This window comes from Lagopus muta, chromosome 2, assembly GCF_023343835.1.
Source record: "Lagopus muta isolate bLagMut1 chromosome 2, bLagMut1 primary, whole genome shotgun sequence".
NCBI classification, from domain to species: Eukaryota; Metazoa; Chordata; class Aves; order Galliformes; family Phasianidae; genus Lagopus; species Lagopus muta.
Window position 1 is genome coordinate 40315397 of NC_064434.1, and position 15861 is coordinate 40331257.

Below are 15861 nucleotides of genomic sequence, written 5' to 3' on the forward strand. Positions count from 1 at the left end.
TCCCGTGCTCTGAAAACACGCTGTCCGCCGACCTCGGCCCTTGGAGTGGTGGAACGGGAGCTGGGAGCGGTTCTGCTCAGCCGTCCGCCCGCCCGCTCATGAAGCCCTGCCCGCTGCTGCTGCTGCTGGCCCGGCAGTGCTCGGCGCTGCGGAGCCCGAAGCGGCGGCCGCGGAGGAAGCGTGTTTCTGCTCCTTTAAAGGGAGCTGTGCATCGCTCCCGAAGGGAGGCGGGTCTCCTTCCCCTTTTTCCTCCCTCCCTCCCTCCCTCCCTCCTTCTCTCGCTCGCTCCTTCCCTCCTTTCCCTCCCTTTCCCCTCCCTCCTTCCCTCCTTCCCTCCCTCCCTCGGCCGCCGCTCGCTGCCGCCGTCAGTGGTGCCCGGCCGCCGGCTGCACCGCAGCCCGGGCATCCCCCGGCGTCCTACCACCGCCCTTCCTCCCCCCGCCTCCGCCTTCCTCTCCCTCCCCGCTTTCCCGCCCGCAGCTCAAGGTAGGACGACGTCCCGGGGTCTCCGGCTTCCCGGAGGGGCTGCATGCGAGTGAGGGGCAGCGGTGGGGTGTTGGTGGCGGCGGGTGGGTCTCTGCGCTGCCGGGATTGCTGCCCACTGCTCTGTCTCCCAGCCAGGTGTCTCTGGGCAAACCGGGCGCTGAGGTGGCAGACACGGGCACCGCGAGGCTGGCCGGCTCCTGCCGCTGGGCTCTGTAGCCTTCCATTCTTCTTCCTCTTCTTCCTCCTCATCTTGCTGTGGAAAGTGGGGCCAGCGTCCAGGGCAGCGTAGCCCACCCGGTGTCCCCTGTCCGACTCCCTCAGCAGCCCTGAGCCGCCGGGCTGAAGGTGGCGGAGCCCGGGGGTGTCCCTCCCGAATGGGAAAGGAGAGGTGAGAAACGAGCTCTAACTTAACTCGAGTTGTGGGTGAGCAACCCACCGACTGTTTGTTGGCTCTCCTTCCGTGAGGTCTCCTCCTGCCCCAATTGCCGGTGCAACCATCCCACCTTTTGGCTGTCGGCAGTCCTGGCGTTGGTTTCCGTACAAATTCAGCATTCTGGGCGAGCATCCATTTCTAACCCAGCCAGGGCGCTGACACTCTCTGTATGAAGCCAGAGACATTCCTGTCTACGCCGGTAGCACGACTGAGAGAGCCCTGTGCGCGCTGAAAAGGAATGAATACTTCATAATGACACCTCTCTTCACGTTTCCCTTAGAAACTTTTAGTGGAGCAGAGCGTGGAAAACGTTATACATCCTTCCTCTCCTCCCGAAATCTTTCACAGCTTCCACAGCCACAAAGCAAACTGAGGGGGTGAAAGGCTGATCTGTAGATAATGTCATAAATGTTTGTTCTCGCTGCTTAAAACCTGCTAGGAAAGTGCATTGCTGTGATACCCAAAAGTGCCTGAACAAGTTAATCTATTGCATACTCAGTTTGTTAATTAGAATGAACGTCTTTCCGCTAGCTGAAAATTAATTACCATCTTAAAATGTCATTAATTATCAGCGCAGCAGAAACTTGGTTGTAAATTTGGACTGAGCTAATAATAACACACAGAGGGGACCTATGGTTTTTATAACTGGTGGGAGTGAAGTGCAAGTGGGCTGCAATGTGTTTTCCAATGATACTATCAACAATCATTGGAATAATTCAGCAAACATTTAAAAAGGGAGGGCTGTATTACTGCACTGTCAGCAAAGCTGCAACTCATGCCTGGAGATCTGGAGGGGCTGGTCAGGTGTTGCAGTAAACTATGGCTCTCCACACACCAGACTGCAACAGCAGGGGGTCTGTGGCAGTATGTGAATCTGAAGCACTTACAAAGATTTCCTGAAAAATGTCCAAAAAACAAAGCTCTGGGAATCATATGGTTTACACATCCTAAATTTATATCTGTGGTTGCTGGGAGAAGACAAAACTGTAGATTGAGTGATTAAAAAAAAAAAAAAAATCTATAATCTGTTCTTAGAGACATAGCTCTGACCTGAAAATGAAAGCCATGTCCTTTTAAAAGTGATATGGTAAAACTATACATCCCAGTAGGTGGCAGCTAGCTGGAAGTGGATTAACTTTTATTATGATAGCAGCACATGAAAATACGATCTGAAGGAAAAAAGTGCCTGATGTAATAAGGTAATCAAAATCACATCTCTCCTTTCCGAATGAAGCATTAGGCACATAAGATCACCATTTATACCTGACACATACTGAAGAATTTAGTAGGCTTTTATCACTCAGAGAAGATGTAAAGGCCTTAAATGATCTATTCTCCTTCCCCTCCTGTAGCTGAAATACTATTTTTCATACCACCTTCACTTGGACATTGTCCTTGTGTATTAAAAATGTATTACTACCATGTCTAGTATAGATGTCTAAAACGTAAAACAAATTAAAACGTATAACCAAGGAATTGTGGATTTCCCATTTGCTGATCACTGAAGCAAAGAGGACAGTTTCATAAAGACTTTAATCTGAGAAGCACTGCATAACAGTGGTGACAAGCCCCCAAGAGACAAGACAAGCTTCTCCAGCTGAATATTTTATTAGGGATCTCCAACCGTTGAATTGTATGTCTTATAAGGAAGGAAATATGAAAGTACTTAAGAACACTTTCCTATGTCCATGTTGAAATCATTCTGGAGGGTGGACAAAAGGATCGTTGTAAAAGTTACTGTTTCTTCCTCCTCCCTCTATGAAGATGAAATGAAGCTAAAGTCCAATTTACAGAAAAGGAGTCTAGAGTGGTGTATTCTAGTGGTTCATTTAGCTGCATAGACTGTAAATAGTCTTCAGACCCCAAATATTCCTTGAGTGCTAAACATCTTATATCTTGCCAGATTTACTTTTTAATAAGAAAGTAATTTTCTTGAGAAGGCAGTACTGGATTAACCACGATCTCCCTTCAAAGTGGGAGTTGAGACTTGAGAGAAGGGAGAGGGTGTTGATGCCGAACATTAGGCAACGTGTGATGGCAGATAAGAGCAATACTCCTGAACCCATAAAATGTCATAAAATAGCGAGCCAGCTAGCATAAACGAGTGTATAAGATGTGTCTCTACAGAAGCCGATAACATATTTTAATTTCCTTTCCGTGTCGTGAAAGGATTGGAGGGAAAAAAGGCTCTCGGGCACCGGTAGATCTCGCCGCGTAGGCGACGCGGAGGGGCGCGGGCCGGGAGCGCTCTCCGCGGTGCTGAAAGTCGGCGAGCCGGCCGCGCCGGGCGCTGTCCGTGGTGCTGGGGCTGCTCCCGTCGGCGGAGGGAGGTCAGCAAGGAAACCCCCTCAGTCCCACGCGTGCGGCCGAGGGTGTGATGAGGCTGCTGAGCATTTAATAACAAAAGCAATGAATCCTAAGGTGTTTTATGATTCTGGTTATTCTATAAATGCCTCGGTGATGTAGGACTTCTGTTGGACTTGATTACAGCTTTTTTTTTTTTTTTTTTTTTTTTTTTTTTTTTTTTTTAAATAAGATTCATTAAAGGTGTCACTTTGTCCCGGGTTTGTCTTGTCTATTGAAGCTGTTAAGGAATCTTATGCTTTCATAAACGCTTACCAAAATTAAGCTAAATTCTAAAAAAATCATTGTCAGGAAGCAACCTACAAGCAGTCAGAATTAAAAAGATGCCTAATGTCCTCTATTTCAGTAACATTATAGGAAAGATGAGGAAGGAAAGAAATGCTCACAGTGTTCAACAATGTGAGTTTTATTTCTTCTTCAACTAAGATAAAAGATGAAAAAGTAGAAGAGGGAAAAAATGGGATATAGCAAATACAAGAAAGAGCATCTCTATGTGCATTTTTTTCTCGGAGATATTCTAAGTGTGAACTGAAGGAGTCGCTAGATATCCTTGCTTTTAACACTAGGTGCTCTTTTTAAAGTGCTCCAGTAGTCAAACCGTCTGATTGAATTCCCTGCTAGACTGCAGAACTAGCCATTCATGATACTTATTTCTGACACTGCAGTTATGCCTCCATCTTAAAGAGAAAAAAAAAAAAATCAATGATGTTTAATAATCCCTTCACAGAACGTACATTTATTTTCATCAGCATTTTACAGCTTTTTAAGTAAAAGCATGCTGAGGAAACCAAAAGCCATAATGATAAGAAAGTTACTGCAAATTGCAAACACTTTCAGAGATACAAAACAGCAACATTACAAGTAATAATTTAAATGTTGCTGCTACTTATTTACATGTCCATGATATAGAGGTATCATTTAAAAACGAACTGGAACTCACCTTTACCATGTTCTCCTTCTGATAGATTTCTTAGGCTATTCTAATTTTCTTGGCATTACCAGCATTTAATTCTGTAGAGTCACATTTTTTTTGTATTCATCTGTATGTATGTGTGGGGGAAGTCTCTCAGTGATATTTTCTCTGGTAATAAAAGTCAGGGAGGAAGATAAAGGAGGCAGAAGATATCTACAGGCAGAATATAGAATAGAATGAGTTCATTTTCCTTGTGAGGAATCTAGGAATTGTATTTTAATATTTTTAATAATGCTTATGTATACTCAGCAAAAGCTTCTCTTAGACTGTGAAGTCTGACAGTCCTAGTTAAACCTATTTTCATGATTACACTCACACAACTAATCGTATTTCAGAAAAAAGTCTCAACTATTCTAGAGAGTGAGTTCTTTGGAACATCTAACCATAAGACAAAAGTCCGTGGCTGCAGTTGCAGATACAAACTCAGTACACCACTATCAAACTAGGCAGTGCTATTGTTCCCATTGAGAACTGCAAACTGACAAACTACATGCTTCTTTCAGTACAAGAAGGAACAGCAATACTTGTGAAAGGAATGCTGTGCTTGAAAAAAAAAAAAAAAAAAAAAAGATAGTGACAAAATAGAATGCAAAATATAAATCTGTAAATCCACAAGTTACTGTTTAGAGCAAAGCTGAAATACAAGTCTATGCATTCAACAAGGCAGCTCTAGCACTGCAGGTTCCTGTTTACCTTGCAAAAGCAGGCTGGTACTATGTTACCACTGGATCCGGGGAAAGTTCCTAAGAACGTGCAGTAGGCAAACTATCACACTTTCCCTTTTTCATGCATTAATGTGAGTAGCAGTCAGTAAATGTAAATATCATGATCTTTTTTTAGCCTTAACGTTACTTTGACAACATGCATGATTTTATCGTCAGCATTCTCTTTCACAGCTCTGAAGCTAAGTGATTTCGAGCCAGCCAGTCAGCTATTAAAATGCATGAATTGATTTTTATGAAACAGATTCCCTTCTCTCCTATAGCCCTTTCCTCCACCCCCGCCCCCGGCACAGACACTTACAGCTATTGTTCAGAACAACTGAAAGACTAATAACAATTAGAAAGCTGTAAATAAAACCGAGCTGTTTTTTTCCTCCGACAACGCAAGGCGATCAGATCTGTTGCATAATAGAAATCAGGAAGGCTGTCTGGCAGGCAGCCTTAAGAAGAGAGGAGCTATCTCAATTTCTCTCACTTAATCTTGGCTTCGCGTCAGAAGCTGTGTAGCAGTGCAGTAGAATGGGAGAACGGCAAAAGCTTCGCCAGTGAAACGGCTGGTGCTCATTGACTCTCGCTATGTGGTGATACCTCAGCGATTTCTCGAGCTGGATTACCTATTGATTTTCCTCCTTTCTTGCCTCCCAGGTTTACTCGGCTGGACGTTGTGTGTGTTTGGATTTCTCAAGGATTCTCCCCCGATTAACATGGATGTCCCACCATTCCTTGCAGTTGAAGGTTGCTCCTTGGCGCAGTGAATGAAGAACATGCAGGGATTGCTAATGGGTTTGGGAAGCGTAGACTCTCTCTTCTCTCTGTGACCATGCCGTGATCGTGTCTGAGGGCCATCAGTTTACTTATTCTCATTCTCACCTTGCCGAGAAACCTGACGGCTTAGAAGGGGGAAGTAAGGCTGCGCGTGTGTGTATAGAAACATCATGAAGATTATTTCCCCTATTCTAACTAATCCAGTCTTCAGATGCACCATTAGACTCCTTCTTTGCTTACTGTGGATTGGATATTCTCAAGGAACCACACATGTATTAAGATTTGGTAAGATTTCTCGACACTTTTTCATTGTGCGTTTCAGCCCGAATGCGATTTACGTAGGATTGACTCCTAAGGGGGTGTTGGGGGACAGCTGGGATGTGCTATCGGAGTCGGGCACCGAAGTCTCTGTGTATTTTGCATCCGGAGGCATGAATTGCTGTGTGTTTTTTTCTGACGCTGCAGCTCTTTGTAGCCGTAGTAACGGCACGATGATGATAATTATAATAACAATGGAGAGAAAAATGACTGGCAAACGCTTTTGCCTAAGAGGCTGCGGAGCTTGCGTGGCTCCCTCATAATGTACCTTATTTTGTTTCCATAGTAGTGGAAAGCACAGTGCTTCATCAGTTAAAACCTGTCAAGTAGTTGTTAAGTTTCGGCCGCCCGCCTCTGCTCCATCTGAGCGGATGTCGCACGGGCGCGACGCTGTAATCCTCGCTCGGGGCTGGCTTCCCGCTCGCTTGCCTCTTCTCTGGCGTTTAGGGTTAGTGATGGTTTGTTCCTTGTTCCACGCTTGTGAAAGAATCATTACGTTACGCTATAAAAACAAGGCTCTTCTATGTGAGAAAAGTTGCATGAGTTCCAACACCTCCCCCCTCAACGAAAAGAGAGAACAAAAATCATGGATCAGAATGAGATTTCCAAGAAAGCTGAGAGTTTAAAGTCTGTCCCGTCTGAACCGTGAAACTAACCTCAGCAGCACTGACCGTGCGCGCATTTGTGTATAAGTGCATAAGAAAACAAGCGAGAGAGACGTTCCGGCCACCATGCCTGCCCTGTCAAAGTTTTGCAGTAGGCAGGGACAGGGCGGAAGGGAAAGTGAACCTCACTTCCTAGCCGAGGTGTGCGGGCCGGGAGGGCTGCGGTCCCGGAGGAGTGGGCAAAACGTGGAGGGAGTGGGCAACCCGAAAGTGGCTCCCCCGGGCAGGCGGCAGCCTCGGTGCCTCTCACCCTCGCACCGACCGCTGGGAGCTGCAGCAGCCTCTGCATCTCTTTCCGTGGGGCACTGAAAACTCTCGTCTTCTACCGGGAGTAGTGTCTCGGTGTGTTTCTAATTTTGTTTAAACTCCTTTCCCCCCCCCCCCCCTCCCCCCCCCCCGTGCTCACTTTTATTTGGAGGGGAAGATTAGTAATGATTAAAAAGTCACCAGCCTGTTACTGATCTCGTGTGCTGAATTCCTAGTAGCATTTATTTTCTGCTTCCATCTGGTCTAAAGGTGGTGCTTAAGGCACGTTGCTCTTAGCAACCGTCTTGAGGAATGCTTGTTTCTTTGGACATGGCTAAGTGAGTCCGTATATCATTGCCAGGTTGATTTTGCATTCAGTCTGCTCTATAATCATGGCTGTGAAATTAGCACCGGAGCTGTGTGATGTAGCACAGTCCAGTTTGGGCAAACCAGGATTCGTGACTGGTGCCAAGGGTTGGACCTTTGAATTATTTTCAAGCGTAGCTGTTGTGTGTAAACAAGCATCTTCCTGGCCATATTACAACCAAGAGGTGAGCTTTCCTCCTTTTCCATCCTCTCTGAATTGGTAATCCAGAGTACCTACAGAGCTACCCTGCCGAGCAGTGTTTGGGAGAGACTTGAACAATAAATGATCCTGAGACTGGAGGTGGTACAGTGGGACTCTGCCGCCCTGAGTAACCATGGTCCCACATTCACTCATTTTTCTAGGCTAACTTCCACACTGCCCTCGGGTCACACAGTCAGGTAACAGGGTACACTCACTCCATTGTTTGTAGCAGCGAAGACTGAGTCTGCTTCTAAAGCACAGAATGATTTTTCTGGTCTTTAAATTGTCACCAACCCAACTGTAAGGCTTTGAAGCAGGGAGTGGTTGTTTAGCTAATCTTAGTATGAAAAATCTTAGAAGCAGGAGAGCTGGAGGAAGACATCCCCCTTGCTCAGCTGGGCCTGTTGCACATTGCCTCTTTAAAGAGTCTGGACTGAGCCTGGTCCAGGTGTGCAGTGACTCTGTGACTATGAAAGATGTCCAGCTTCTTCCCCAGGGGTGACAGCTCCATGCAGGGCATGGTGGGAAGGAGGGAGGATCTTTGTTTATTTCTTGAGAGGAGAATATCCCTCCGCCCCTATCTCCTCTGAGTGTCCTTGAGACCGAGGGCTGGGATGCCCATCTCTGGCTGCGGATTACTCCCCAAGCAGCGAAAGCTGAGGAGTTCCCTGCAGAAGGCAGCCTGCCAGCCCCCGCTCTTCTTCCTCAGCCAGCAGTGCTATGGCAACAGGGGAGAACTTGGAGCCTGCCAGAGCCCCATCCCACTCATTCCTCCTGTGCAAATTAACCACCATGGATTCACATTGTCCTTCCCACGGCTTCTGTAATTGTTGGGACTAGCCAGCATCTCCTTTCTCTCTCTCAAGGTATCTTTTAGCAACCACACAGGGAGCTGTAGCCACCTGGGATGGCACGGGTTGCTTCTGCCCGTGCTTCATGAAGCAGGCACTGGGAGAGGTTGTGCAGTGTCTCCATTTGCACCCAGCCCCGTGTCTGTTGCTGCCAGAGTGGGACAGCCAGGTGTGCAGGCATCGCATCAGCCTCACCAAAGTGATACTCTGCTTCATGTGGTGTGCGAGCAGCTTCCCTCTGCTGCTCCTGAATGGCTTCCCACAGGCAAGCCCTGGAAAAGCAGGAGGCTTGTGCCCACCATAGCCGAGGGTTTCTAACGGGAGCTATAACAATTGCTCAGTTAAACTTAAACCCGAGCCAGTGCTGTGCATATCAGGCCAGGTCCCAGCCTGGCGAAGGAGGATAGCAGCCTGGCGAATGAGAGATATTAGTCTTTGCTAAGTGTGATTGAAGCCTTTTCCTTATTACTTGGCACCGTTAGAAAAGCCCAAATCTGTGACCGTCGGCGGATCCCCTCCATTATCGGGGACCGCTTTTCACAGTTCTCTTATTCCGTGCTTCTGTGCAGTGGAGGAACAGACCCAGGACAGCAGCTCCCAAGAAACACCAAGTAGTGGAGCCGGGCTGGGCCGAGTCGTTCCCGAGCCCCATTGTCGCCGGGTCCCGCAAGCCCCCTCGCTCCTGCCTTTCCCCCCCTCGGGGCACGCCGGCACTCGTACGGCTGAATGAGCGAGCCATTAAGAGCTGTTAACTACCAGTAACTCTCCACCTGAGTTCACGCAAACCCATCTCTTCTCGCCCAAGGCAGTAAGAGGCCGGGCTGCTTAAAACCCCTCTTTTCTTCCCTGTTCCTATGCGGTGCTCTTTGAACTCCACAGTACTCTAAAAGGTTCTTCTTTATTTAAATTACCCCTTTTGGGCCTTGTCTCTGCTACTGAGAGCAACGCGGAACAGAACCCTGCTCGTCTTTCCTACGGCAAAGGTTGGTGAGCGGGACGGGAAAGAGGTTTGGCCCTAATTCCCTCTCAAGTTACTCAGGTGAAAATGTGTGAAAGATCAAGGATCTTCCCCAGGGAGCTCACAGACCCGATAAGGAGGATATAAAGAAAATTAAAGGTCTATAGTCTAACCTCTTTGCTAGTTTGGTGTTGCAGGTGTCTGCGGTGAAAGCTAGCTTCAGGCGGATGGGAAAGGGGCGTAGGTGTTGTGGGATGGAATGCATCTTGAAAAAGAAGGGGGGGAGGCAGAGTTTAAAAGCAAAAGAAAGCTAAGACAAAAGAGGTGGAATACTTTTCAAGGAAAGATGGTGTTGTACTCTTCCAGGAATAATTTCCTACTACTGATTTTTTCTTTCATTTTTTTTTTACTAGAGAAAATGAAAAACAAAACTAACACATCAAGCCATTACAAAAACTAGCATTTTCCCACTGTCCTTCGTGAAGCAAAATAATAAGAATAGTTGCAAAATAGAGCTATGTATGGTCGATAGCGTAATCTGTGAGTCTGAATAGAAAAAAAAAAAAAAAAATAGAACAACTGGGCTCCACTGTGGGATCTCAGAGAAGGGAATTACTCTGCACTGGAGAATTCTGTCGTGAAAGTGCGGCGCAGGTTTTGTCTGCCGTACTACTTAAATGAGCCCTCTTTGCTCAAAAGGATTGAGTTTATCTAAACAGGAATGTTTTTACAATGGGGCTCGGCAAAACCAGCCAGGAGGCTGCATCATCGCGTTAGCTGCCTGTGCAGTTGTCAGTGGGGGCCGGCCCATACGTTTCTGTGATTTAAGTGACCGTTCTTATCAGATGGTTGTTAGACACAGCAGAGACATGGAAGAGCAGGGAGAGCTAGCTCTGTACAAAAGGCTTTGCAACCAGAGTTTAGGTGAGAAATGCCCGCTGATTGAGCTGGAGTTTTACTAGAACCTCGATGTGCACCATCTTTCTTTTGCATTTTACGCTGGCACTTTTTTTTACTGGAAGGACATAAGCTTTCTGCGTATGTTTAAATGGCAGAACGTACAGACCTGGCTTTGATCAGATCAAGAGTATGATCAAAATCTTCAAAGCAAATACTTGTAGTAGCCCTTAGAGGTCTGTGTGTTGGTAATTCCAATATATAGAGCCAATGAAAATTTTACTGCCAAGGACAAGAAGCTTTAAATACACGTTAACATCCACACAGAGAGGAGTTCAAAATCGGTCTTACAAACAGCAACAGAAATCTTTGAAAGAGGAATAAGGTTAAGAGCCTCGGGAAGGCAGCAAGAAGGTGAGAAGCATTGTTATTGACTGCTCTAGATTAAACGGCACAGAGGAAGATTTCAATTTGATAACGTCACAGCCCTTCCTGTTTTTCTTTGCTACTTCTGCTGACAATTTGGTAAGGTAATTAAATTGGCTGATTGAAGTCACAGTGGTCATGGAGCGATAAAGACCATTTGGATTTAATGGAATTTAGAAACAACAGTGCACTGCACACAACTCTTACAGAACGAGAATTTTAATGACTCATTCAGGGTGCTGACTACATAGAACGTCCTGGATGAGTTTAATTGAAAGGGCAAAGCAGATTAGCTGTATACAGTCTTTTTTGCACTAGATAGGGGAATTAGAGTTATCCCTTTAAAAGACTCATTATTGCATTATCAAGATTTAATGTAGGTTAAGAAAGCTTTCATCCGTGTGGGCTGTCTGGAATATCCCCAGATCCTTTCAACCGGTGTTTGGAACACCAACCGCTTTGTAAAAGGATTTTCACACAATTGTCTGATAGATTAGGTGGTGAGACGTATAACTCACTTCATTCTGACTGCTACCTGGCTTTTGAAGTGATGCAGAGTTCAAGTAATACCTTACATTTGAATGTGGTCGTCGAAGGGAATGGTATCTGTCCCTGGAGATAAGAAACCAGAGAAAAAGAGATTTGCCAGCATTTTCTAAACTCAAATATTAGGTAATTTTATTTATTTACTTTATATAAGGGAAACTCCACTTGCTTTAGAAAAAAATCAAACCAAACATTTTCTACTTGTTGCAAAATAATTGTAGATCTTTGTCCCTAACTTAATTTATTTACTTTTTTTTCCCTTTGTTTTAACCTTCACTCACTCCAGTCTCTTCCTGAGGAGCAATTACTAGAAGTTCTGTCAATAATTCAAAAGAGAAACTAGAAAGCGCCTTATTTCCATACTCCTCAATCTGCAAGGCAAATTAATGTTTCCTGAATAAGCTTTTTATAATGTTAGGCTGTAATGTATGTTGGAAGATTAGATTAAACAATATGATAACATAATACAATTGTGCAGTCACATCTGAATTGGAATATGCAGAATCAAAGATCACTATCATATTAATACTTATAATTTTGTACTTTTTTTTGCTCCTTTATTCTTCAGTAATAACAGTCTTAGGTTTATATAGTGCCTTCAGTTTAAACAGCCAAAGCTTTCAGTAATGCAAAGAAAACAGAACAAACATGTAATGATCACTATTTCAATTACTGGAGCTCAGCCAGCTCTGGATAAACTAGACAGTGTTGTAATACTATGTAAAACACTAACCAGAAGTTCAAAAAGTGTATATTTAATTTCATTAAAAGGTAAATCTCAATTAAAACCACAAATCTTTTTTTTGTGTGGAATAAAAAATTAGAGTTGACCCATAGATGTGGTGCTGATCCACAGGTGTGGTGCTTAAGACTGCTCTTTTTACATCTGCTGCAAATATTTTCAAGTGATTTGTATCAGCCTGGATGTAGACTTCCTTGAAACTTATTACTGAATAATGTTTCCAAAGTGCTATTGAAATAGAATAGGATTTCATATAGGATCATATTTGGTAGCTATGTTTATTTAACTTTCAAACAATTAAACTTTCTTAGCTTATATATTTCTAAAGTGTTTCCTCTTCTAGGTCTTTTTGCTTGGGCTAAAGGAGAGTGCTGCTAGTATTGTGACTACTGGGATAGTCTGAAATATACCTACGTTGTAGCCTTTGAATAAAAATGCTCATTCATAGCTGATAATATTTTGTCATTAACACGTCAGAAGGTTAATTCATAGGCCTTATAGAATTTTATTTTTATATTTGGGGAAATGCATTCACTCACGTTTGGTAGAAGTCTAATTTATTATATTTGTGTTTACATTCCTAAACTTTTAAAATTTAGTCTTCAATAAAACAGTTATCTGGATTTAAAAGTCAGTTAATATAGGAATGTTGAAGATATCTGTTGATATTTCATTGTGAGAAAGTCCTTGATCGCCAGTTACTAATTCTTACACATTAGATTCTATAACACTGATGGAAGAACAGTTCAGGGAGAACTTAATATGATTTCAGGAGCTGTTGTTCAGGTGACTTAATGAATTTTCTAATTCACTGTAGGCTGAATATCTTTTTTTTTTTTATTAAAAAAAAAAAAGGCTAATACTTCAATGTGTGTCTCCAGTGTTTCTCTATTGTATAAACAGTAAAAATAATCTGAATTGGAAAGGTGTAGCTAAATCTAGTACCAAATGATCCATGCTGTATTTTAATATGGATGAGTGGAAAAGGTAATGATTTACTGTTATGAGAACCAAACATTTTTAAAGAAAAATACTTTTTTTCTTATGTGATTCCTTCCCTCTTCATTCCTCCATTTATTTATTTATTTATTTAATTTTAATGGGCCAAAGCTTTTAAAGGCGCAGTGTAAACCTAGCCAGAAGGGGAACATTAATGATATCTTTCTATTAATTTTTGGAAAGTCTTGGCTTTCCAAACTTTCTGGTAAACTGAGTGAAAAATTAAAACATGAAAGGACACATCTCTACCTAAAACTTGGTGTAAACCTGTTTTAATCCAGCTTTTATGCCTCCTTTATAGTATGTGGAGATTGAAGGATTAAACTAAGTTGACTGAGAGTGGACAAAACTTACGTTGCAAATGTTAATCTGGATGAACCCTGCAGTTCCTGACATCGACCACCATCTGGAGGAAATGGAGGTGGATTGAGCAGGGTTCTCTTGCCTTGTGCTGAACTCAAATTCTCAGGTAGAAACTTAACATGGCAAAATAAATTTGTCAATGAGTCAACATCCCGTTCTTGATGTTAAAATTAAAAAGCAGTGAAACAGAATTCTCACTCTTCTAAAAACTCACCAGAAAACAAATGATGTTTGTTTTCACAATAGATAATCAAAGTCAGACCTGTACATAAGGGCTTGTTTGTGAATACTTGTTTTTATTTAACTAATTACTGAAGTTTATTGAGTAAATTTTATCAAGCTTGATTTTAAAGATGCAGAACTATTTCAGCTTTGGGAGAGCTTGCCATCTTCACATTTAGCTTTAGTATCTCCAGTAAAATATTTCAAATTAAGTGTTCTATTTCTGTGAATATAAAAATAGTTATTACTTTAAAGTGTTTTTTTGTCAGAAGATAACTGACTGAATTTAAAATATTTTTATTAAAATGCTCATTCATGTGCATATGCATTCTTACTAGGCAATAATCTGGGTGAAATTACTAAGAGTTGCTATATAATCTAATATTTTGGCGTTTTCTCCTTCTCTAGAAGCTAAATATATACAAGTTATATCAACTATTGAGCTAAATATGTATCAGCTGTATAAATCAGCTCATATTTGTACAGTTATTTAAAAATTACAGAATTAGAACACAAGTTGCTTAACAGTCTATAGCAATAAAAGAAATAATAAGAAACAACAGTAACCAAGATACATCTGCATCAAATACTTGAGTCTCGCATCTCAACATTTTAAACTGTTTTTCTTTCTTTAAAAAAAAAAAAAAATCAACTATTTGAAGTTTTTTCGTTTACAGTTCATGTAGGAAAACCATGAAGAAAGTAGGGTTCTTTTAGGCAAAGGCAGAACATATCTTATATTTCTGCCTATGCTTACCGTGTCAGTACTTGATCATGACTCAGTATCAATTCCTTACACTGTCAGAAAGACAGATCCTTTGGTATTGCTAAGTGGATTTAAATTGTATGTTTCTATATCACGTGGGATATGAAATCTGTGTATACTCAATGAAGTTTCTTATAGGCTAATTATTTACAGGTACATTTCATGGGTCACATATTGAAATAAGATACCTGTAGTGTACTTTAAGTGTAATGTTTTCTAACTTCATAGAATGGTCTGCGTTGAAAAGGATCATCCAGTTCCAACCCCCTGCTATGTGCAGGGTCACCAACCACCAGACCAGGCTGCCCAGAGTCACATCCAGCCTGGCCTTGAATGCCTGCAGGGATGGGGCATCCACAATCTCCTTGGGCAACCTGTTCCAGTGTGTCACCACCCTCTGAAAAAACTTCCTCCTGATATCTAACTTAAGCCTCCCTTGTCTCAGTTTAAAACCATCCACCCCTGTCCTATCACTATCCACCCATGGAAACAGTTGTTCTCCCTCCTGTTTGTACACTCGCTTCAAGTACTGGAAGACCACAATAAGGTCTCTCTGGAGCCTTCTCTTTTCCAAGCTAGGCAAGCCCAGTTCCCTCAACCTTTTATCATAAGCTAAGGTCAGTGATTTACATTAGTGCAAGAGAAGTGAGAGTCAGATATAAGTTGTTGAGCACTGTTCAGAGAAAGAAAAGTTTTAGATCATTCTAGTGTTAAAGCTATCAATTATGTTAATATCCATATAAATTTGTTTATTGTAGGTATATTCATTGCTTTGGATAAGTTGGTGATAGAGTATTTTTGCTAAGATGCATGAAGAGATCCTAAGCTATGTTAAATGATGCTTGTTCTTCAAGTCATGCTATTTATACTAGTCCAATTAGCAAAGGATCTCTTTTGAGAATCTCTTTCCTTGGTTTTTTTTTTTCCCCCAATTATCTTTGAAGATCACATTACACTTTTTAATAGTTTAATTTTCATTTATTTGTTCTAATTTACAATATTTAACAACATATTATAAAACAGATGCAACATAATGGAGAATTTTTTCAAGCAGAGGCTTTTTAAAATTATTACTTTTTTACATCTGGAAAGAGTGTACTCACTGAACAAAGATATTGTGGTCCAGTGCTAGCAATACAGCTTGATTTGCTGTTCAAATTGCAAAGCAATCCAAAACTTTGTGCTACGTACAAGTATACATAAATAAAGAACAATAAAGTTCATAAATAAAGAACAATAAATAATAATAAAGAACATGAAGATGACACAGTCAGTAAGAAGTAAAGTTTAAAGGAAAAAAAATCATTGTTATTCAGCAACATTTATCCTATGAGGCAGGAAATCTTTAAAATATATTTCATGTTACCTACTCATTAAGGAATTAGATATAAGGTACATTAGAGAAATTAAAATTATGCAAAGTACTTAAAATCAGGAAAATTAATTTGTTCTTCAAATGCTGCATCATAGTCATTTTTTATGTTTGTTAACAGGGACATTTGTGTTCACTTTGCTACACACATTTCACTCATTTCAGTATCTGAAAGTTGT

General features: G+C 42.2%; 1 protein-coding gene across 6 annotated transcripts in view; it reads left to right on the plus strand.

Annotated features, from left to right (window-relative positions):
• The first annotated feature begins 334 nt into the window (after nucleotides 1-334).
• Nucleotides 335-15861, plus strand: part of GRIK2 (glutamate ionotropic receptor kainate type subunit 2) — a 349533-nt gene continuing 334006 nt past the window's right edge. For 5 of the 6 annotated variants that reach the window (XM_048935183.1, XM_048935181.1, XM_048935184.1 and 2 more), the window contains exons 1-2: nucleotides 335-486; nucleotides 5624-6028. In XM_048935183.1, the coding sequence (XP_048791140.1) occupies nucleotides 5914-6028 (115 nt within the window). In that variant the 5' untranslated portion in view covers nucleotides 335-486; nucleotides 5624-5913. Of the gene's footprint in view, nucleotides 487-5623; nucleotides 6029-10648; nucleotides 10661-15861 lie in introns of those variants that run through there. The other variant, XM_048935185.1, reaches the window with a different exon arrangement.